The sequence below is a fragment of the Oncorhynchus kisutch genome, linkage group LG28 (assembly GCF_002021735.2).
Source record: "Oncorhynchus kisutch isolate 150728-3 linkage group LG28, Okis_V2, whole genome shotgun sequence".
Lineage (NCBI taxonomy): Eukaryota > Metazoa > Chordata > Actinopteri > Salmoniformes > Salmonidae > Oncorhynchus > Oncorhynchus kisutch.
Window position 1 is genome coordinate 16,999,148 of NC_034201.2, and position 25,294 is coordinate 17,024,441.

At 41.4% G+C, this 25,294-nt stretch overlaps 1 protein-coding gene across 9 annotated transcripts in view; it reads left to right on the top strand.

Moving 5' to 3' along the window:
• The first annotated feature begins 767 nt into the window (after positions 1–767).
• Positions 768–25,294, top strand: part of LOC109875649 (THO complex subunit 2-like) — a 60,309-nt gene continuing 35,782 nt past the window's right edge. For 8 of the 9 annotated variants that reach the window (XR_004205921.1, XM_031807493.1, XM_031807494.1 and 5 more), the window contains exons 1-14: positions 985–1,111; positions 2,392–2,447; positions 2,713–2,804; positions 13,084–13,135; positions 13,273–13,343; positions 15,114–15,235; positions 15,829–15,962; positions 16,296–16,456; positions 16,873–16,965; positions 18,675–18,830; positions 20,957–21,129; positions 21,425–21,620; positions 21,758–21,799; positions 21,953–22,083. Coding sequence is in view for 8 of the 9 variants with exons in the window: in XM_031807493.1 (XP_031663353.1) it covers positions 1,026–1,111; positions 2,392–2,447; positions 2,713–2,804; positions 13,084–13,135; positions 13,273–13,343; positions 15,114–15,235; positions 15,829–15,962; positions 16,296–16,456; positions 16,873–16,965; positions 18,675–18,830; positions 20,957–21,129; positions 21,425–21,620; positions 21,758–21,799; positions 21,953–22,083 (1,565 nt within the window). In the remaining variant the exon portion in view is untranslated. Of the gene's footprint in view, positions 1,112–2,391; positions 2,448–2,712; positions 2,805–13,083; positions 13,136–13,272; positions 13,344–15,113; positions 15,236–15,828; positions 15,963–16,295; positions 16,457–16,872; positions 16,966–18,674; positions 18,831–20,956; positions 21,130–21,424; positions 21,621–21,757; positions 21,800–21,952; positions 22,084–25,294 lie in introns of all 9 variants that reach the window. The other variant, XM_031807501.1, reaches the window with a different exon arrangement.

A 25,294-nucleotide genomic window follows, 5' to 3' on the forward strand; every position in this document is an offset into this window, starting at 1 on the left:
TGAGTTACCTCTAGTTTGTTCAGCCTTCCCTATGGGGGGAAAAAAAACAGGGTTTTGGAATATACACAGGAAATAAAGTCTGAGGTTAACACAGGTTTAGGAGATCTTATCCGTTTTGTTTTATAAGATAATAGCACTCAACATTCACTTTAATTATGAAGCCTTTGTTGTTTCTAATAACGTGATTCAAAATTCACAATATGACATTAGCTCATGAAGATTATCTTATAGAACTAAACGTATAAGATCTAAGCCTGTTTACCACAGACCTTATTTTCTGCGGTAATCTAAAACCCATACAAAAAAAAAACATACAAAAGTATTTTCTCCATAGGCTTTGTCCAAAGAACCGTGGCGGAGTTAGTGCCTACAAAAAGACAACATAACTATTTCTCTCTTACACTTAAATTACTACGGGACGAGTGCAGAATAGTCGTCACTGGTTGTGTGACCCTGGTTTGAATCACCTGCCTCAGGGGTTGCTACACTGGTGTCAGCACTGGGATGGTGATCATGGAGATCACTAAAGGATAAATGTGGGTATTTTTAAAGAGTAAGGAAGCCAATGTTACAATAATGGGGATATGGGTAATATTTGAGGTGTTGTGAGACTTCTATGTATGCACATACACACATCCTCCATGGAGACATGATAGGCAATGTGATACGTTAACAACTGGATTTGACCTTCACTGCCCCGAATTTGCATCAATACTGTTGATACTCTGCAATTGAGAAGCTCCCAGCATCCCATAATCATCACATGTATTCAACACATGTCATATGCTCTGAAGTGATAGAGAAGCTCAAGAAAGCCTACAACCCAGTGGAGCTGTACAGCATAATTTGTTATCCTTACACTAGTATACGTCATATTATATATATTTTTTATTGTAGCATGGTCATCTTAGGCTTCCAACAGTTATTTGTGGTTAAATTTGACTGGAAGACCTGAAATGTATTCGGCGTCCCACGATGCACTGGTTTGCATTCTTTGACCCGGCATTCAGCTAGACATCCGGGCTATGTGTGGTATTTTGGGGAAGATGGCGACACTTATCCTGCCTGCTGATTGGATCAAAAACTGGGAAAAATCTGGAAAACATGAGTTGTAAGTTGTACTATATTGTTAAATTGTGAAGACGAATGTCTTGTTTCATTTTTCATAAGGGTTGTTGAGCCATGCAACCAGTTCCCATCGTTATCCTCGTACGAGACCTGGGCAATCTCGCAATGTGAATTAGCAAACCTAGCATGCTAACTAGCTAACCCTACTTCAAACAGTGAGGCCATTTCACAATAGCAAGATACCGTTGATGGGGTTCAATAATTGTGTTAGAAATTATAGTTTGGTGCAGAATTCGACAGATTCCATATGGGATTGATATAACAATTAATTTAACACAGTTGGCCTGGGTCATTCGATACGAACTAATTAGTTAGCTAACTTTCGAGTCCGCCGCTAGTCCCCCGAAGCAACTAGCTACAGTAGCTTATTGCTGTGAAAGCCAGTAGGCTAGCTAGTTAACGTTAGCTAAGCAGCTAATGATGCAGGTTAGCCTGGTAGTTGACCCTGTACATTATAACGTTAGCTAGTAGTTACCCAATGTAGCTAACTAGCTAGTTGGTAAGATAACTTCATGAACAGTGAGCTAGCTACTGCATCACACAACGTGCAGTTGGTGATCACATAATAAGCTAACTAGCTAGCGGCGCACACCCAGCAAGCTGATTATGCTGGCACCACATTCTGATTCTTGCTACACGAAAACATTAGCAAGCTAGCTCGTTAGCCACTTTGTTTAGAATAGCCACCACCTGTATGGATTAACGAGCAAGCTACTGATATTTTAGGTAATACATGGTTCCCAGGCAGTTATCACTTTGTCTACACATTTTCTATCATCATGGTAATTCTTATGGTAATCCCTAACTAGCTAGATAGCTAACGGTACTGAATTGAAAACATGTCGTCGACTGAGTTAGCTAGTATGGGGGCGATTTCGATTGATTTAATAATTGGCAATAATTGACTTACAGGAGCAGTTAGGGTTAAGTGCCTTGCTCAAGGGCACACCAGTTGGCATTGGTCAGTATTTAGTCTTCAAGTTCTCTAGTAACTGGACATTCCAGTTTTGACAATGTTTTAAATTGCCATGTGAAAAAATACTCAGAATGGCGTCCTCATAAAACAATAACGTCTGTTAGTTACAGTATTATATGCAGTGTTATTATTAGAGGCTGACATTAGGCTGTCTGCAACACACTGTACACATTATGTATATACTACTGTACACTACTACTAACTGTACCAGCTATGATAATTTAGATAACTATTCACTGAAAATAAACTAGCTAATATAAAGTCACCTTTTCCCCTTCTCTGTTCAGTGTACAACTATGTAAGAATCTTGCAGACAAGCCCAATCATGACAGCATAATAAAAGGTATGTACCGCTTTGTGCTATTTGAAAGAACAGTATGCATGTTAGTTTTGATACAATTGAGTACAATTGATACATGAAATTAAGATGTACTATTCATTCAATGATGGGTTCTCGCTATGTCAGGTGTCATCTAATGTTCTTATAGCATCATAGCAAGCTTATATCTCAAAATCTCTTCGGTTGACTGTTTGTGAGTAGGTCTAATACTGACACATTGTATTGGGAATAATTCTCTTCCCGTTTGCCTCATCCCTTCATTCTTTAGATATACAGGCTGCTTTGTATGAACTCTGCTGGCATGTCGTACAAGGGAACTTCAAGCTGGAACTCGCTGCTAGCGTCCTCAGTGACATGATGGTATGTATGGCCTTGTTGAAGTCCTCTCATTGTCTGCAATGTCTGTCATCCCAGAAAACCTGCCATGCGTTTTGAGGATTTTGTGGCCTATACAATAGTCCTTTTAGTGAAAACATTGACTCGCACAGTATCTGGAGTGATGTGTATGTAGTTCTTATTTTCTGGTTAGTAAAGATGCACTATACAGAATCAGCATCTGTCTTGTTTTTGTAGATATACAGTGCCTTCGGAAAGTAATCATACCACTTGACTTTCAAAATGTTAAGTTACAGCCTTGTTCTAAATTTTAATTATACCATTTTTTTTTAATTATGGGGTGGATCAGCATTAGTAGATTGTTGCTTTCATCAATGTAATTGTCTGCATCATTTCCAATCCCCCATATATTTTTGGGGTATGTGTGTGTGTGTACAGTTGAAGTTGTAAGTTTACATGCACTAAGGTTGGAGTCATTAAAACAAAAATTTTCAACCACTCCACAAATGTTTTGTTCACAAACTAGTTTTGCCAAGTCCGATAGGACATCTACTTTGTGCATGACACAAGTAATTTTCCCAACAATACAGACAGATTATTTCACTTATATTTCACTGTATCACAATTCCAGTGGGTCAGAAGTTTACATAGAATAAGTTGACTGTGCCTTTAAACAGCTTGGAAAATTCCAGAAAATGGTGTCATGGCTTTAGAAGCTTCTGATAGGCAAATTGACATCATTTGAGTCAATTGGAGGTGTACCTGTGGATGTATTTCAAGGCCTACCTTCAATCTCAGTGCCTCTTTGCTTGACATCATGGGGAAATGAAAAGAAATCAGCCAATACCCCAGAAAAAAAATCGTAGACCTCCACAAGTCTGGTTCATCCTTGGGACTTTCCAAACACCTGTACAAACAATAGTACGCAAGTACGTAAGTATAAACACCATGGGACCACGCAGCCGTCATACTGCTCAGAAAGGAGACGCGTTCTGTCTCCTAGAGAAAAAGTGAAAGTCTATCCCAGAACAACAGCAAAGGACCTTGTGAAGATGCTGGAGGAAACGGGTACAAAAGTATCTATATCCACAGTAAAACGAGTCCTATATCGACATAACCTGAAAGGCTGCTCAGCAAGGAAGAAGCCACTGCTCCAAAACCGCCATAAAAAAGCCGGACTACGGTTTGTAACTGCACATGGGAACAAAGATCGTACTTTTTGGAGAAATGTTCTCTGATCTGATGAAACAAAAATAGAACTGTTTGGCCATAATGACCATCGTTGTGTTTGGAGGAAAAAGGGGGAGGCTTGCAAGCAAAAGAACACCATCCCAACCATGGAGCACGGGGGTGGCAGCATCATGTTGTGGGAGTGCTTTGCTGAGGGAGGGACTGATTCACTTCACAAAATAGATGGCATTGTGAGGATGGAAAATTATGTGGATATATTGAAGCAACATCTCAAGACCTCAGTCAGGAAGTTAAAGCTTGGTTGCAAATGGGTCTTCCAAATGGACAATGACCTCAAGCATACTTGTAAAATGGCTTAAGAACAACAACAGTCAAGGTATTGGAGTGGCCATCGCAAAGCCCTGACCTCAATCCCATAGAAAATGTGTGGGCAGAACTTTTTAAAAAGCGTGTGCGAACAAGGAGGCCTACAAACCTGACTCAGTTTCATCAGCTCTGTCAGGAGGAATGGGCCAAAATTCACCCAAGCTTGTGGAAGGCTACCCAAAACGTTTGACCCAAGTTAAACAATTTAAAGGCACTTCTGATCCACTGGGAATGTGATGAAAGAAATAAAAGCTGAAAGAAATAATTCCCTCTACTATTATTCTGACATTTCACATTCTTAAAATGATGTGGTGATCCTAACTGATTTTTATAGGATTAAATATCAGGAATTATGAAAAACTGAGTTTAAACGTATTTAGCTAAGGTGTATGTAAACTTCTGACTTCAACTGTACATGCATGCTTGCATTTTTTTTAAATATACCTTTTATTATTCCCCGCAAACCCTACAACCTTTCCCCCAATTGGAGTAAACTAATAAGCAATAACACTTAGGCTTCTACCTTTAGTTTATACATACTATACACATTTTACAGACACAGTCGATTTTACAATAGTTGTATTTTTTGTTTTTAGTCCTGGCCTTCCTCTATTTCTGATGTCGATCCAGTTTGATATCTATTTGTAGCTATTTCACAAAATGTCTGAACCTTTGTTACCTTTTATCTTATTGTTATTAGTCACACCCTTCAGCTCCGTTCAACCCCTCCCATCTATCTCTGAACACCATCCATTTTGGATTTCTATTTGCCATATATTTTTCAACTGTGCTGTGATGCTTCACAAAAGTACTGAACCTTTCTAATCTCATAGCTTCTACAGATTGTAAATTAAAGAAACATTTTTGCTAAAATAGTAATTATATTATTGATTGATTGACTATGACTTTTCAAATAACCCAGCATTGCTATCTGCAGCGTTAGTTCTAGGTAAATGTTGCCATTCTTGGACCTGTGACCAAAAACGAGCTACATATGGACAATTCCAAAATAAATGATCTAATGACTCTGCCTCCTTGCAGCAAAATCTGCAGAGCTGGGAAGGTTGTATCCCCTATATATATAACATTCTATATGTTGCAAGAATTTTGTATAATTAAAATAGAAAAATGCAACGTTTTGAATCTTGCGTCGTTTTGTGTGTCAATTCATAAACCATGTGCCATGGAATTGGTACATCAAACTATTTAGCAATTTATATGGCACAACTGTCCATTTCTTGGTCCTTAAACAAAAATATATACCAGTTTCATTTATCACAATTTTCTTTAACCATTTTTGGACTATAATGCAGGGCCAACAGACAAGTTCCTTGCTTTTCTCCCCTTCTACTTTTCTCTTCCATTTTTGTGGTAATGCTGGAATTAGTTGGTTGTAATTTTGGGTAGAGCAGACATTTCCATATGTCTGTGTTAGCTGCATGTGTGACAACTCCACCAGTCCTATTTATGAAATCATTTACAAAGATTTTTACCCTTTAAAAAAAAATTATATATGCATATGTGTTTTGTTTTTTTATCCATTAGTATATTGGAGTTTAACCAAAATATTTGTTGTATAATTTGTTCTGTCTTTTCAGGTAGATTAAACTGAAATTGTATCCAACAATCTAATGCTTGTTTAAAAAATAACGATATTTTGGAGATTATTTCTTTTCAAATAAACGAAAGTGAGCAGTTGTAATCTGAATAAAGGGGAAATGGCCATTCTTGAACATGGGGTGAGACATTCGTACTAATTTACGAGAGAACCATTTCGCATTGAAGTATAACTTTTGTTTGACTGATGCCTTTAGTGAGAGGACATATATGTTATAAATAGGCCCTTTTAATTTTGTCTGGCTTGCCATTCCAAATTAAATTGACGATTGTTTGATCATATAATTTAAAAAGCAGGTCACTACGTGTAGACAAAACCATAAGCAAATAGGTCAACTGTGATATGACTAAAGAGTTAATCAGGGAGATTTTTCCACAAATAGACAAGTATTTTCCTTTCCACAGTAGCAAGATCTATTTTTGCTAACTTTCTATAAAAATGTATTTCTTTCGGGATATGTATACCGACCACATCCCCGTCAGACCATTCTATTGGTGAACTACACGGTATTGTAAAAGTAGCATTTTTTTGTGATCCAGTACGTAAAATGTATCATAATTTGGTTTTAATCCAGAGAGGTTAGAAAAAGTATCTAGATCCTCTGAGGCTGTGGATTGATTCTGATTGTGGTTTTAAAATAACATGAATCATCAGCGTACAATGACACCTTTTGTTTTTAAGCCATGGATTTCTAATCCCTTAATATTATTGTTGGATCAAATTTTAACAGCTAACATTTCAATGGCAATAACAAATAGATATGCCAATAGTGGACAACCTTGTTTTACTCATCTTGACAGTTTAAAACTTTCTTAGATGTAGCCGTTATTTACTATTTTACACCTAGGGTTACTATACATAACTTTAACCTTTCTAGTGGAACCCCTCGACAACATTCCGCTGAAAAGGCAGCGCGAGAAATTCCAAAATAATTTTTAGAAATATGTACATTTCACACATTAACAAGTCCAATACAGCAAATGAAAGATTAACATCTTGTTAATCTACCCATCGTGTCCAATTTCAAAAATGCTTTACAACGACAGCACCACATATGATTATGTTAGGTCATAGCCAAGTCGAAAAAACACACAGCCATTTTTCCAGCCAAAGATGTGTCACAAAAAGCAGAAATATAGATAAAATGAATCACTAACGTTTGATAATCTTCATCAGATGACACTCATAGGACATCATGTTACACAATACATGTATGTTTTGTTCGATAATGTGCATATTTATATCCAAAAATCTCAGTTTACATTGGCACCTTACGTGCAGTAATGTCCAAAACATCCGGTGATTTTGCAGAAATACTCATAATAAACATTGATACAAGATACAAGTGTTATTCACAGAATTAAAGATAAACTTCTCCTTAATGCAACCACTGTGTCAGATTTCAAAAAAACTTTACGGAAAAAGCATAATCTGAGAACGGCACTCAGAACCCAAAACAGACAGAGGAATATCCGCCATGTTGTGTAGTCAACAGAAGTCAGAAATAGCATTATAAATATTCACTTACCTTTGATGATCTTCATCAGAATGCACTCCCAGGAATCCCAGTTCCACAATAAATGTTTGTTTTGTTCGATAATGTCCATTTATGTCCAAATAACTGCTTTATGTTTGCGCATTTAGCCCAGTAATCCAAATTCATGACGCGCGATCACTAAGAGCAGACAAAGTCAATGAGTTCCATTCAATTCCGTAGAAACATGTCAAACGATGTATATAATCAATCTTTAGGATGTTTTTCACATAAATCTTCAATAATGTTCCAACTGTAGAATTGCGATGGAACAGAGCTCGCTCTCACGTGAACGAGCGTCACGAGCGCAAGGCATTCTGGCAGACCTCTGACTCATTCCCCTCTCATTCGGCCCCACTTAAAGTAGAATGATCAAACAAGGTTCTAAAGACTGTTGACATCTAGTGGAAGCCTTAGGAAGTGCAACATTACCAATATCCCACTGTATCTTCAATAGGGAATGAGTTGAAAAACGACCAACCTCAGATTTCCCACATCCTGGTTGGATTTTTTCTCAGGTTTTTGCCTGCCATATGAGTTCTGTTATACTCACAGACATCATTCAAACAGTTTTAGAAACTTCCGAGTGTTTTCTATCCAAATCTACTGATAATATGTATATATTAGCAACTGGGCCTGAGTAGCAGACAGTTTACTCTGGGCACCTTATTCATCCAAGCTACTCAATACTGCCCCCAGCCATAACAAGTTAAGCCCCTGCCATGTATATCTCACTAGGTCAGGTTATTTCAGCCTCTGTATATCCACTAATTCCAATATATCCATGACATTCATGAATTCCTTAAGTGCGTGACGGGGATAGTTTGTAATGTAATTTCCTTTAGGGGCCATGGAGGTATTTACAACCATATTAAAATCTCCCACCATAATAAAGTCTAGTGTACATACTACCTCAACGAATCAGTGCCCCCGCACATTGACTCTGTATCGGTACCCCCCTGTATATAGTGTCTCGTTATTTTACTGCTGCTTTTTAGTTACTTGTTACTTTTATCCCTTTATTCTTATCCCTATTTTTTAAAACTGCATTGTTGGTTAGGGTCTCGTAAGTAAAGCATTTCACTGTAAGGTCTACACCTATTGTATTTAGCGCATGTGACAAATACATTTTTATTTGATTTAGTGTTGCTTGGTATAGTTGATAAATTATTATATATTTTCAAAGAAGCTTGGATCATTATTCAGATGGTATAGGTTAATAAGCCTTATCTGTTTATGTTCTAATAACATATTTAAAATCATCCATCTACCTTGAGGATCTGTTTAGACAATTTGCACAATCGGATCAAAATGACTGTTAATTAATATCATCACCACTTTTGAATTTCTTTACCCATGGGAGAAATATATTCCCCCCCCTCCCCCCAGTCCTTTTCCCACAAAACTTTATCTAAAATTGTTGAATGAGTTTCCTGTAAATGTCTCTTTTAGCCAGGTCAAATCGTCCTTTCTTATTATCTGCTAAGCCTTTACAATTATAACTGGCTATACTTATTTCACCAATTACCATAATGAGACACAAGTTTCAATTCTATTTATCATGATATATGTTTGTAAACGTACCATTAAAAAGTAACATGATGATTGAGTGTCTATATAGCTGTACCATGATATTTGCGTTGCTACTAAGTAAATCTCCAATTGGTCCCCATTATTCCACCCACTAAAACCACTCATCATCCCGAGTTGGGTTGTCATCCCAATGCCCGGCAGACCACCCCCGATCCCACCGGATCCCAGGGCCCCGGAGAGACTGGAACCCATCCTTCGAAACAAGCACACAGTGCCACCCACAGAACAGAAGCAGATCAAACGCACTTCCATCGCCCTGACCTCGATTTGTATTTTATATAGAGCCATTAAAAAATATATGTATTTAAAAAAAATCCTGTTATTTTCAATAATTAGCTATTCATATTTGTAGTAATATAGGTGGTTTATGCAAAGGATTTTTACCTCCCACCAGTCTCACCATTACCAAAATTACATTTTGGCAAGCAATTATTGTGATTCATCATATATTGTCCCTAACATCTTTTACTCCCTCGCAACAGTTGTGGCACACACAACCAAACAGTCTCAGATTCTCAACAGTTGCACCATCCCAGAGCCTAACTCAAGAAAGGTAGTGATTTACGAATGCATATAGAGTTGCAGCTGTTTGAGAAAGCAGGCAAAACTGAGCAAAAAGTAGGCAAAAATGAGTTGATTTGATTAACCATTGTTACGTCCTAGGTGATGGAGGTCAGATACACCCCGTTCCCCTGAAACACCCACAACATGGTCCCCCGTTGTGACCATATTCTCAAGCATCTCTGTGCAGTCAGACCTTTGATTTTGTGCCACCGTGGCCACAATAATATGCCCCCTCTCTGAATGTCCGAGTGACCCCCTGCCCATGGGTTACTGCAGCTAGTGTTGCCAGCACTGCCACTGCCTGGGTGGGGGCACCCCACCCGGAATCCACACCAGCGAGGTACAAGGTCATCAAGGTTCAGGTGGGTGTATAGGGTTGTGGACCGTTCCATCAATATTTGACCATAAATAAATAAGATGTATAATTAATTATAAAATATATATCCCTCACCTGCACAAAATCGAAAGCTCTCTCACAACACCTGCTCACAGACATACATTGGTTCTGGGATATGCAACCATTTCCTTTCTCACTCACTTAACGCCACACTTTCCCAAACACCAAAAAACACACACCACCCATCTCAATTAGAGGTCGACCGATTTATGATTTTTCAACCGATTATTGGAGGACCAACAAGGCCGATACTGATTAGTCGGCCGATATTTATTAATTAATTTGTAATAATGACAATTACAACAATACTGAATGAACACTTATTTTAACTTAATATAATACATCAATAAAATCAATTTAGCCTCAAGTAAATAATGAAAATGTTTCAATTTGGTTTAAATAATGCAAAAACTAAGTGTTGGAGAAGAAAGTAAAAGTGCAATATGTGCTATGTAAGAACATATGAAAGCTGGTGGTTCCTTTTAACACGAGTCTTCAATATTCCCAGTTAAGAAGTTTTAGGTTGTAGTTATTATAGGAGTTATAGGATTATTTCCCTCTATACCATTTGTATTTCATTAACCTTTGACTATTAGATGTTCTTATAGGCACTTTAGTATTGCCAGTGTAACAGTATAGCTTCCGTCCCTCTCCTCGCTCCTCCCTGGGCTCGAACAAGCAACACAACGACAACAGCCACCATCGAAGCAGCATTTTTTAAATTTATTTTTATTTCACCTTTATTTAACCAGGTAGGCTAGTTGAGAACAAGTTCTCATTTGCAACTGCGACCTGGCCAAGATAAAGCATAGCAGTGTGAACAGACAACACAGAGTTACACATGGAGTAAACAATTAACAAGTCAATAACACAGTAGAAAAAAAAGGGGAGTCTATATACATTGTGTGCAAAAGGCATGAGGAAGTAGGCGAATAATAAAACATTTGCAGATTAACACTGGCGTGATAAATGATCAGATGGTCATGTACAGGTAGAGATATTGGTGTGCAAAAGAGGAGAAAAGTAAATAAATAAAAACAGTATGGGGATGAGGTAGGTAAAATGGGTGGGCTATTTACCGATAGACTATGTACAGCTGCAGCGATCGGTTAGCTGCTCAGATAGCAGATGTTTGAAGTTGGTGAGTGAAATAAAAGTCTCCAACTTCAGCGATTTTTGCAATTCGTTCCAGTCACAGGCAGCAGAGAACTGGAACGAAAGGCGGCCAAATTAGGTGTTTGCTTTAGGGATGATCAGTGAGATACACCTGCTGGAGCGCGTGCTACGGATGGGTGTTGCCATCGTGACCAGGTAACTGAGATAAGGTGGAGCTTTACCTAGCATGGACTTGTAGATGACCTGGAGCCAGTGGGTCTGGCGACGAATATGTAGCGAGGGCCAGCCGACTAGAGCATACAGGTCGCAGTGGTGGGTGGTAAGGTGCTTTAGTGACAAAACGGATGGCACTGTGATAAACTGCATCCAGTTTGCTGAGTAGAGTGTTGGAAGCAATTTTGTAGATGGACTTTCGCCCCAGGTCCTGAGCCCTATGGAACAGGTTTTCATCAAGGATCTCTCTGTACTTTGCTCCGTTCATCTTTGCCTCGATCCTGACTAGTCTCTCAGTCCCTGCCGCTGAAAAACACCCCCACAGCATGATGCTCCACACCATTCTTCACCGTAGGGATGGTGCCAGGTTTCCTCCAGAGGTGACGCTAGGCATTCAGACCAGAGAATTTTGTTTTTCATGGTCAGAGTTTTTAGGTGCCTTTTGGCTATCATGTGGCTTCAGTCTGGCCACTCTACCATAAAGGCCTGATTATTTGAGTGCTGCAGAGATCGTTGTCCTTTTGGAAGGTTCTCCCATCTCCGTGAGCATTGGATTGTTGGTCACCTCCCTGACCAAGGCCCTTCTCCCCTGATTGCCCAGTTTGGCTGGGCGGCCAACTTTAGGAAGCGTCTTGGTGGTTCCAAACGTCTTCCTTTTAAGAATGATGGAAGCCACTGTCCTTGGGGACCTTCAATGCTGCAGATCTATGCCTCGACACAATCCTGTCTCGGAGCTCTACGGACAATCCCTTCGACCTCAAGGCTTGGTTTTTGCTCTGACATGCACTGTCAACTGTGGGACCTTATATAGCCAGGTTTGAGCCTTTCCAAATCATGTCCAATCAATTGAATTTACCACAGGTGGACTCCAATCAAGTTGTAGAAATCTCAAGAATCATCCATGGAAACAGGATGCACCTGATCTCAATTTCGAGTCTCATAGCAAAGGTTCTGAATACTTATGTAAATAAGGTATTTCTGTTATTATTTTTTAAATGTGCAAAGTTTTCTAAAAACCTGTTTCACTTTGTCGTTATGTGGTGTGTGTAGATCGATGAGGAAAATAATTAATTCAATAAATTTTAGAATAAAGCTGTAATGTAACAACATGTGGAAAAAGTCAAGGCGTCTGAATACTTTCCGAATGCACTGAATCAAGAGAACATCCTTGGTCATACCTACTGCCTTTGATCTGGCTAACTCACTAAACACATGGTTCATTTGTAAATGATGTTGGAGTGTGCCCCTGGCTCTCCGTAATTAAATAAAACATTTATGAAATGGTTCCGTCTGATCCTGTTTAATATAAGGAATTTGAAAAGATGTATACTTTTAATTTGACTTTTGATATCTTAGTATATTTTATCAATTACAATTACTTTTGATACTTAAGTAAATTTAAAAGCAAATACTTTACTTCTACTTGAGTAGTATTTTACTGGGTGACTTTCCTTTCACTTGAGGCATTTTCTATTAAGGTATCTTTTACTCAAGTATGATGTTTGGGGACTTTTTCCACTACTGCAGACAAGGTACACTTGCACCTGTGCTAGAAGAAAACAGTGTTCCCTTTTGCTCACCAGCCAATTCATTAATCTCAGACTGAACCTTGTGCTTTGCTTGTAAAGAAAGCTAAAACAAAAGTCATTGAGAATTTACCTTTTTTAATAATATATGTCTTGAATGCTTCTGATTTCTTGTTTATTTCCAGGAACTGCGCGATGACATGCCATCCATTTTAGCAGATGTTTTCAGTATACTGGGTGGGTATAACTCCAGTTTGGGCATATTGTGACAGTCATTTGCAATTTGTATGCCTAAATGTTTTTTTTTTTTAATCAGTTGGCGAATTACTGTAATGTTATCATGATATTATGTTTTAATAATTCATTTTTGACAGACATAGAGACCAGTTCTTTGGAGGAAAAAAACAAACGCGACCATTACACCCAGCTAGTGGGAGCATGTCTGGTAGGTATATTTCAAGTTTTTACTGCAGGTGCAAAAATATGTTATCGTGAAATTATGTCAAACTTTCACTAGGTGGTAGTATTGTTCAAACAAAACTCAACCTTTGTCTGTTGTATTTCCCATTGTAAGGCACACAGAACACACAGTATTTGTTTCAAGCTTAAATAAGAACAAACTTTTTTTAATTGGCTCTGAATTTAGAATATTATAGTAATGTTTGATTCTCTTCACAAATGTTAAAGGTGCAATCAGCAGTTGCTACATCTATAAAAAAAATTGTATGAATGATACTGTATGTAGAAATGGATTCTTATATATATGCCTCATTAACTTTGTTCAACTGTCGTATCCCATCAGAATCCAAAATACAGTGGGGCAAAAAAGTATTTACTCAACCACCAATTGTGCAAGTTCTCCCACTTAAAAAGATGAGAGAGGCCTGTCATTTTCATCGTAGGTACACTTCAACTATGACAGACAAAATGGGGGAAAAAATCCAGAAAATCACATTGTAGGATTTTTAAAGAATTGATTTGCAAATTATGGTGTGTTGCAGCTGTATAACCTTTTGAGGATCTGAGGACCCAAATCTTTTCAGTCTCCTGAGGGGGAATAGGCGTTGTTGTGCTCTCTCTATGACTCTTTTGTGTGTTTGAACCATGATAGTTTGTTAGTGATGTGGACACCAAGGAACTTGAAGCTTTCTATCCGCTCCACTACAGCCCCATTGATGTGAATTGGGGCATGCTCGGCGCACCTTTTCCTCTAGTCCACTATCAGCTTATTTGTCTTGCTCACATTGATGGAGAGGTTGTTGTCCTGGCACCACACTGCCAGGTCTCTGACCTCCCTATAAGTTGTCTCGTTGTCAGTGATCAGGCCTACCACCGTCGTGTCGTCAGCAAACTTATTGATGGTGCGTGGACAGGGAGTGAACAGGGCGTACAGGAAGGGTCTAAACACGCACCCCTGATAGGCCCCTGCATTGAGTGTCAGCGTTGCAGATGTGCTGTTACCTACCCTTACCACCTGGGGGCAGCCCGTCAGGAAGTCAAGGATCCAGTTGCAGAGGGAGGTGTTTAGTCCCAGGGTCCTTAGATTAGTGATGAGTTTTGAAGGCACGAATGCTGAGCTCTGGTCAACAAACAGCATTCTGTTTTGTCCAGGTGGGAAAGGGCAGTGTGGAGTGCAATAGAGATTGCGTAATTTGTGGATCTGTTGGGGTGGTATGCGAATTGTAGTCTAGGTTTTCTGGGAGGATAGTGTTGAGCCATGACCAACCTTTCAAAGCACTTCATGGCTACAGTCATGAGTGCTATAGGGTGGTAGTCATTTAGGCAGGTTACCTTGGCTTTCTTGGGCACAATAACTATAGTGGTCTGCTGGAAACGTAGGTATTACAGATTCGGTCAGGGAGAGGTTGCCAGTGAAGACACTTGCTATTTGATTAGCGCATGCTCGTGAGTACACGTCCTGATAATCCATCTGGCCCCGCCGCCTTGTGAATGTTGACATGTTTAAAGGTCTTACTCACATTTTGATATCATGTATGGTCAGTACTTGCATCCGTCGCTCTGTTTCTGAATTTAAGAGTAGTTCTGTTTCTCCAGCCCCATCACTCAGCTTTTTACCAAAACTGAGGGAGAACACTTTGTTTTTGTTTCAACTGCTGATTGCCGCTTTAAATTTGCTATCATTCATAACCATATAAGATATATTTACCAGTCTTTGTATGACACTTGTTTGTTTTCCTCGCGCCCCCTCTTTCAGTTATTTGTGCCAGATGCCATCCTGAAGGAGAGACTGGACCCAGAGACCCTGGAGTCCCTAGGACTCATAAAGCAAGCCCATCAGTTCAACCAGAAAATCGTGAAAATCAAGACCAAGCTATTGTAAGTGGAGCAGTGACTTACTTTCATATGTAAAAAGCACAAATCTGGTAATGTTCAATGTCAAAAGGTCAACAGCGTAGTAAATTGGTCTGTCCAAGTAGCCAAATTAAAAACAGTGTTAAAGGTTAAAACCCACATAGTCACCCTTCAGAACCTGGGTTAGCTGCTGTTATCCCCAGGATAGGTCAGGGCACATCTGTTACTCAGCTGACTGTGCTGGAGAGGCTGTTAACCCAAGGTTGCATCTCCATCCCTGTTTTATCCACCTCACAGCCTGTGGCTGTAGTGTTTAATATGTGACTATTTACACTATAGGATGAAAGCTTTGCCATGAATGCCAAATGGAATTCATGTCAGCACAGAATGTAGATAATTGCATTACTTTAGTTGTTAATATTCTCTCAGGCTGTTGATTAGAGACTACTTTTTTGCAATACATGGTCATTCTGGCCGTATATGGTTATATTACTCTGTAATACACTAGAGACACAATAAATAATCATTTCATTCACATTCAAATATGGGCCTAAAATTGTCTCATGGTTGTGTAGTGTGTGGCCTCCTATATATTATTTTCAACTCTGTCCCCTTAGTTACAAGCAGCAGAAGTTCAACTTGCTAAGGGAAGAGAATGAAGGCTATGCCAAGCTGATCACTGAGCTGGGCCAAGACCTCTCAGGCAACATCACTAGCCACGTCGTCCTAGAGAGCATCAAGTCCCTGATAGGTATGAAACCCCTCGTCTTTTTACATTGTCATCACATTCTCTACAGCCAAGACACAACTGCCCCTTGTGGCACTCTTTGATTTAGTGTGTTTTCTGTGACGGTTATGAATAATTTCTGAGATCAGCCCTGAAAGTAATGGAGATAAGAATTGTGGCATAAGTGCTTTTTACAGTATAAGTTGAGGATTAAAATGTTACCTTGGACGTGAATATTTGTAGAACAGTACCTGACCAGTTAAGACTCCCAAATAGGATTTACATAACACATCTCCATATTTGGTACCCAAGTTATTCGGATATCTTTTGTACACTTACCCCGTCTCCACCCTGCAGGATGCTTCAACCTGGACCCCAACCGCGTTCTGGACATCATCCTGGAGGTGTACGAGTGTCGCTCTGACCAGGATGAGTTCTTCCTGCCCCTCATCAAGTCCTACATGTGTGAACCCCTCACCCTCTGCCACATCCTGGGCTTCAAGTTCAAGTTCAACCAGGTGAGAGAGAGCAGACTCCCCACTGGACATTGACTGTCTGCAGCCTGTCTGAAACCTGCCACATAGAAACTGTACAAATGGGTATTTGTGAGGAGCTACCTGCACAAGAAGCAGAGAAATCCATAAACAATTTAAATGAAAAGACTTCGAGGTCTTATTGAGGAGAACATAAGTCTTGCCCAGGTTTGGAATTTTCTCCAGCTATTCTCCCTTGACCTGCAGGAATGAGGAAAAATGGTGAAGTCAGACCAGATGTGAATAGTAATGCTGCCCGGCACTGGAATACACCCTTTAGCTCCAAGTTGGGGATCAAAGGACAGCCGAGTCAATTTCTATATTGATCTGTACTAGACCCCCCATCCGTTAGCTGTTTCTCAGTACATAATGAGTATTCTCTTGACTGTTCTCTCCCCCAGGAGCCTAATGAAGAGACCCCTACTTCACTCTACCACATTGCTGCCGCCCTCCTCCACCACAAACTCATAGAGCTGGAGGACCTCTATGTGCATGTAAGCATCTCTCAACTCACACTTTGTCTCACGTATAAATATAATTTTATATACAGTGCATTCGGAAAGTATTCTGACACTGACTTTTTCCACATTTTATTACGTTACAGCCTTGTTCTAAAATGGATTAAATCGTATTTATCCCCTCATCATTCTACAGTATACACAACACCCCTAAATGACAAAGCAAAAACAGGTTCTTAGATTTTTTTATGCAAATATTAAAATAAAATTATCAAACTGAAATATCACATTTACATAAGTATTCAGACCCTTTACTCAGTACTTTGTTGAAGCACCTTTGGCAGCAATTACAACCTCAAGTCTTCTTGGGTATGACGCTACATGCAGATCGTCTCAGGTTGAATGGGGAGCGTTGCTGACCAGCTATTTTCAGGCTTCTCCAGAAATATTTGATCGGGTTCAAGTCTGGGCTCTGGCTGGGCCACTCAAGGTCAGGAGACTTGTCCCGAAGCCACTCCTGCACTCTGGAGCAGGTTTTCATCAAGGATCTCTCTGTACTTTGCTCCGTTCATCTTTCCCTCGATCTTGACTAGTCTCTCAGTCCCTGCACTGAAAAAAATCCCCACAGCTTGATGCTACTACCACCATGCTTCTCCATAGGGATATGGTGCCAGGTCTCCCCCCAGACGTGACGCTTGGCATTCAGGCCAAAAAGTTTAATCTTGGGACCCACGAAGCGGATCACAATTGGCCCAGCGACGTCCGGGTTAGGGGAGGGTTTGGCCGGCCCTGATTTCCTTGTCCCATCGCTCTCTAGCGACTCCTGTGGTGGGCCGGGCGCATGCACTCTGACAAGGTCTCCAGTTGGACGGTGTGTACTCTGACACATTGGTGCGGCTGGCTTCCGAGTTAAGCGAGCAGTGTGTCAAGAAGCAGTGCGGCTTGGCAGGGTCGTGTTTTGGAGGACGCTTGGCTCTCGACCTTCGCCTCTCCCGAGTCCGTACGGGAGTTGCAGCGATGGGACAAGACTGTAACTACCAATTGGGCGAGATAAAGGGGGTACAACAAAAATAAACATTTAAGAATGATGAAGGCCACTGTGTTTTTGGGGACATTAAATACTGCAGATATTTTTTGGTACCCTTCCACAGATCTGTGCCTCGACACAATCCTGTCTCGGAGCTCTACGGACAATTCCTTCGACCTCATGGCTTGGTTTTTGCTCTGACATGCACTGTCAACTGTGGGACCTTATATAGACAGGTGTGTGCCTTTCCAAATCATGTCCAATCAATTGAATTTACCACAGGTGGACTCCGATTAAGTTGTAGAAACATGTCTAGGATGGTCAATGGAAACAGGATGCACCTGAGCTCAATTTCGAGTCTCATAGCAAAAGGTCTGAATACTTATGTAAATAAGGTATTTCTGTTTTTTATTTTTAATACATTTGCAAAAATGTCAAAACTGTTTTTGCTTTATTGTGTGTAGATTGATGAGACAAATAATGTAATCCATTTTAGAATACGGCTGTAATTTAACAAAATGTGGAAAATGTCAAGAGGGCTGAATACTCTCCGAATGCACTGTATAAGGTTTAAGACTAACATTGTTTGTCCTCAGTGAATGCCCGATTGTGCAGCAGGTGATCCAATAAGAAAATGGAATCGCGTTGTACTGTAAGCTTTGACCTGACATATGACTGAGTCTGTCCTGTCCTCTGTACCTCTGCCTTGCCCTCCCAGCTGATGCCACTGGATGCCAGCATTGTAGAGGAGCACAAGAGAGAGATCACGGAGGCCAAGCAGATCGCCCGCAAGCTCACCATGGTGGTGGTGCCCTCCGAGAAGATGGAGGACAAGGAGAGAGAGAAGGAGAAAGAGGAGGAGAAGAACGACAAGGTAAAGCAATCTCATGACCATCACTCATAGTGACCCGGACCTTCCAGACCCATATCAAACATCTCCAATCCAAAGTTAAATCTAGAATTGGCTTCCTATTTCGCAACAAAGCATCCTTCACTCATGCTGCCAAACATACCCTTGTAAAACTGACCATCCTACCAATCCTCGACTTTGGCGATGTCATTTACAAAATAGCCTCCAATACCCTACTCAACAAATTGGATGCAGTCTATCACAGTGCAATCCGTTTTATCACCAAAGCCCCATATACTACCCACCATTGCGACCTGTATGCTCTCGTTGGCTGGCCCTCGCTTCATACTCGTCGCCAAACCCACTGGCTCCATGTCATCTACAAGACACTGCTAGGTAAAGTCCCCCCTTATCTCAGCTCGCTGGTCACCATAGCATCTCCCACCTGTAGCACACGCTCCAGCAGGTATATCTCTCTAGTCACCCCCAAAACCAATTCTTTCTTTGGCCGCCTCTCCTTCCAGTTCTCTGCTGCCAATGACTGGAACGAACTACAAAAATCTCTGAAACTGGAAACACTTATCTCCCTCACTAGCTTTAAGCACCAACTGTCAGAGCAGCTCACAGATTACTGCACCTGTACATAGCCCACCTATAATTTAGCCCAAACAACTACCTCTTTCCCAACTGTATTTAATTTTAATTTATTTATTTATTTTGCTCCTTTGCACCCCATTATTTTTTTATTTCTACTTTGCACATTCTTCCATTGCAAAACTACCATTCCAGTATTTTACTTGCTATATTGTATTTACTTTGCCATCTTGGCCTTTTTTGCCTTTACCTCCCTTCTCACCTCATTTGCTCACATTGTATATAGACTTGTTTATACTGCATTATTGACTGTATGTTTGTTTTTACTCCATGTGTAACTCTGTGTCGTTTTATCTGTCGAACTGCTTTGCTTTATCTTGGCCAGGTCGCAATTGTAAATGAGAACTTGTTCTCAACTTGCCTACCTGGTTAAATAAAGGTAAAATAAAAAATAAATAAATAAACTCAATATATATTTCTACCATTGGAAAAACATGTCTGCACGTTTGAGTTCTGCTTCTGTACTAAAGCACTACTTCCATCAAGTGTCCTTCTTTGTTTTCCATGATGAATCCCAGTCATTGTAAGGCTGCCTCAGTGTGTAGCTGAAGTGCTTTATTTTTGTGTGTGTGTTAACGAGGTGTTAATCAGTGTCTGTCTGAGGCAGAGCGTGCTACTGAGGACCACAGACTGTACAGGCAGTGATTGATGGACCAGAGGAGGTCTGTTAGGTAGCGCTGCAGCGGTCAGGCCACAGCCACAGACGTGTTAAACGTACAGACGTACAGACCACACGGACCCCTTCTCCACCCCCTATCACCATCCCACGCGCTAACTCTAACGAATAGCAACACTGAAGGCTTTTGTGGGCCATGTTTCTAAAATAACTCCAGCCTCCAGCCCAAGCTCCAGATTGTCAGATTGCATCTCAGTCAACGTGGTGCCCACGTCATGCTAATGCTAAATTGCGTGAATATCTGTTTCTACAATAGTTCTGTTGTGGCTTAAACAACATTTCAAAATTAACCCCACAGTGTGAGATGAGGGCACATTTTGAGAATAGCCTGGTCGTGAAAAGAAGACGGTGTGACATTGAAGGAGCAGAATATCCGCTCGTCCTCTAGCTAGCTCTCTCATCCCACGGTCACAGCCTCTCCCTGACAGCACTGCCTTGTTACTGTGCTGTGTCACAGTTGGTTGTGTCAGTCACACACAAATGAAGTGCAGCGTCAGATAGGATGAGGGATTTCTACGCTTCCTTGTTCCCATCCATTGCTGCTGGAGTAAATGACGTCTCGGGATTTACTGACTAGGCTTTGTGTTTGCAAATCCTCCTTAACCTCTTAATGGGCCTGCTTTGTACTGTGTGAGATCCCTCAGCTAGTTTATTACTGACAGTCATAAACTAAGGACTTAGGAAGAGCTGCTCTCTAACTACTGCTTCTGTTGCTCCAATTGCCCTGAGCTTCACTCAAACACACGCACACACACACACTCAAGCACACACACACACACACAAACATTCACAGTATCAGTATCTCCCCCTCTCCGCTCAGCCTCCTGATAACCAGAAGCTGGGCCTGCTGGAAGCGCTGCTGAGGATCGGAGACTGGCACCATGCCCAGAGCATTATGGACCAGATGCCTGCCTTCTATGCCACCTCTCACAAGGCCATCGCCCTGGCACTGTGCCAGCTGCTGCACCTGACTGTGGAGCCGCTGTACCGCAGGTGCCTGCCCGCTCCCACAGATTCACTTAGTGCTCTTCACACACTGGTGGAGGAAAGAGATGCACACACGTGCACCTACATACACTGCAGCACGACATGCCAGAGTGTACATACACAGCCAGCCAGACTATAACCTCCTCTGGTGCCAGCCGTTCATTCAATTGTAGGGACACACGGAAAGCACACAGACATAATGACAACCACAAACAGAACCACTTCCGGTTCACACTAGAGCACTGGAGGCTGTATGTTGATGTGTTTAGTATGCCCTGTCTCACCTGTGTTTCCCTTGCAGAGCCGGGGTTCCCAAAGGGGCCAAGGGCTGTGTGATGAGGCCCCTGAGGAACAAGCGGGCCCCAAGGCCTGCCGAGAGCTTTGAGGACTTACGCAGAGACGTGTTCAGCATGCTCTGCTACCTGGGGCCTCACCTCTCCCACGACCCCATCCTCTTTGCCAAGATAGTACGACTGGGCAAGGGCTTCATGAAAGAGGTACAGGCCCCACCATCAGTTTTCCATTTGATGATTGATGATAAGTAATGCTTTAATTGATCCCCAAAGGAATGTTAATTGGCATAACCTCTCATACTCTGGCTTCATCTCATTAATTGTCCTCTTTTGTTCTACAGTACCAAAATGAGGCTAGAAATGACCACATCAAGGACAAAATGGTGAGTTATCAAAGTAAATGAGACCAAGAAGTGACTTGGAATAGCCTTGTTGTGCTAATTAGTAAGAGGAATGCACAGAGAATAAATAGAATATATGCATCCACACACTGTGGTCTGTGCTCTGGTAGTTGATGTGCTGCTGTTCCCTCCTAGGACACGTTGCTGAGTTGTTTCCTGAGCATTGCAGACCAGGTGCTGTTGCCCTCGCTCTCTCTAATGGAGTGTAACGCCTGCATGTCAGAAGAACTCTGGGGCCTCTTCAAACTGTTCCCTTACCAGCACAGGTGAGACGTACAGTGCCTTGCGAAAGTATTCGGCCCCCTTGAACTTTGCGACCTTTTGCCACATTTCAGGCTTCAAACATAAAGATATAAAACTGTATATTTTTGTGAAGAATCAACAAGTGGGACACAATCATGAAGTGGTACGACATTTATCGGATATTTCAAACTTTTTTAACAAATCAAAAACTGAAAAATTGGGTGTGCAAAATTATTCAGCCCCTTTAAGTTAATACTTTGTAGCGCCACCTTTTGCTGCGATTACAGCTGTAAGTCGCTTGGGGTATGTCTCTATCAGTTTTGCACATCGAGAGTCTGAAATTTTTCCCCATTCCTCCTTGCAAAACAGCTCGAGCTCAGTGAGGTTGGACAGCAGTTTTCAGTTCTTTCCACAGATTCTCGATTGGATTCAGGTCTGGACTTTGACTTGGCCATTCTTACACCTGGATATGTTTATTTTTGAACCATTCCATTGTAGATTTTGCTTTATGTTTTGGATCATTGTCTTGTTGGAAGACAAATCTCCGTCCCAGTCTCAGGTCTTTTGCGGACTCCATCAGGTTTTATTCCAGAATGGACCTGTATTTGGCTCCATCCATCTTCCCATCAATTTTAACCATCTTCCCTGTCCCTGCTGAAGAAAAGCAGGCCCAAACCATGATGCTGCCACCACCATGTTTGACAGTGGGGATGGTGTGTTCAGGGTGATGAGCTGTGTTGCTTTTACGCCAAACATAACGTTTTGCATTGTTGCCAAAAAGTTCAATTTTGGTTTCATCTGACCAGAGCACCTTCTTCCACATGTTTGGTGTGTCTCCCAGGTGGCTTGTGGCAAACTTTAAACGACACATTTTATGGATATCTTTAAGAAATGGCTTTCTTCTTGCCACTCTTCCATAAAGGCCAGATTTGTGCAATATACGACTGATTGTTGTCCTATGGACAGAGTCTCCCACCTCAGCTGTAGATCTCTGCAGTTCATCCAGAGTGATCATGGGCCTCTTGGCTGCATCTCTGATCAGTCTTTTCCTTGTATGAGCTGAAAGTTTAGAGGGACGGCCAGGTCTTGGTAGATTTGCAGTGGTCTGATACTCCTTCCATTTCAATATTATCGCTTGCACAGTGCTCCTTGGGATGTTTAAAGCTTGGGAAATCTTTTTGTATCCAAATCCGGCTTTTTTTTCTTCACAACAGTATCTCGGACCTGCCTGGTGTGTTCCTTGTTCTTCATGATGCTCTCTGCGCTTTTAACGGACCTCTGAGACTATCACAGTGCAGGTGCATTTATACGGAGACTTGATTACACACAGGTGGATTGTATTTATCATCATTAGTCATTTAGGTCAACATTGGATCATTCAGAGATCCTCACTGAACTTCTGGAGAGAGTTTGCTGCACTGAAAGTAAAGGGGCTGAATAATTTAGCACGCCCAATTTTTCAGTTTTTGATTTGTTAAAAAAGTTTGAAATATCCAATAAATGTCGTTCCACTTCATGATTGTGTCCCACTTGTTGTTGATTCTTCACAAAAAAATACAGTTTTATATCTTTGTTTGAAGCCTGAAATGTGGCAAAAGGTCGCAAAGTTCAAGGGGGCCGAATACTTTCGCAAGGCACTGTATATAAACTCAGCAAAAAAAAAAAGTCCTCCCACTGACAACTGCGTTTATTTTCAGCAAACTTAACATGTGTAAATATTTGTATGAACAACACAAGATTCAACAACTGAGACACAAACTGAACAAGTTCCACAGACATGTGACTAACAGAAATTGAATAATGTGTCCCTGAACAAATGGGGGGGTCGAAATCAAAAGTTACAGTCGGTATCTGGTGTGGCCACCAGCTGCTTTAAGTACTGCAGTGCATCTCCTCATGGACTGCACCAGATTTGCCAGTTCTTGCTGTGAGATGTTACCCCACTCTTCCGCCAAGGAACCTGCAAGTTCCCGGACATTTCTGGGGGGAATGGCCCTAGCCCTCACCCTCTGATCCAACAGGTCCCAGACGTGCTCAATGGGATTGAGATCCGGGCTCTTCGATGGCCATGGCAGAACACTGACATTCCTGTCTTGCAGGAAATCACGCATAGAACAAGCCAGTTTGGCTGGTGGAATTGTTATGCTGGAGGGTCATGTCAGGACGAACCTGCAGGAAGGGTACCACATGAGGGAGGAGGATGTCTTCCCTGTAATGCACAACATTGACAATGCCTGCAATGACAACAAGCTCAGTCCGATGATGCTGTGACATGATGGCCCCTCCACCTCCAAATAAATCCCACTCCAAAGTACAGGCCTTAGCGTAACGCTCATTCCTTCGACGATAAACGCGAATCCGACCATGACCCCTAGTGTGACAAAACCGCAACTCGTCAGTGACGAGCACTTTTTGCCAGTCCTGTCTCGTCGGTAGGTTTGTGCCCGTAGGCGACGTTGCTGCCGGTGATGTCTGGTGAGGACCTGCCTTACAACAGGCCTACAAGCCCTCCATCCAGCCCGTCTCAGCCTATTGCCTATAGTCTGAGCGCTGATAGAGGGATTGTGCGTTTCTGTTGTAACTCAGGCAGTTGTTGTTGCCATCCTGTACCTGTCCCACAGGTGTGATGTTCGGATGTACCGATCCTGTGCAGGTGTTGTTACACATGGTCTGCCACTGCGAGGACGATCCGCTGTCCATCCTGTCTCTCTGTAGCGCTGTCTTAGGCGTCTCACAGTACGGACATCGCAATTTATTGCCCTGGCCACATCTGCATTCCTCATGACTCCTTGCAGCATGCCTAAGGCACGTTCACGTGGCTCAGCAGGGACCCTGGGCATCTTTCTTTTGGTGTTTGTCAGAGCCACTTTAGGGTCCTAAGTTTTCATAACTGTGACCTTAATTGCCTACCGTCTGTAAGCTGTTAGTGTCTTAATAATATAACGGCACTGTCCAATTTACAGTAGCTATTCGTGTGAAAGAATACAATGCTATTGTTTGAGAGTGCACAGTTATGTACTTGGAAATGAATCAATAAACCAATTAGGCACATTTGGGCAGACGTGACAACATTTTGAACAGCAATGCAATGATTCATTGGATCAGTCTAAAACTTTGAACATACACTGCTGCCATCTAGAGGCCAAAATCTAAATTGCCCCGAAACTGCAACAACACATTATGACCTTTCTCTCGCATTTCAAATATGGGGAAAAAATAATAATTGAGTTTTGT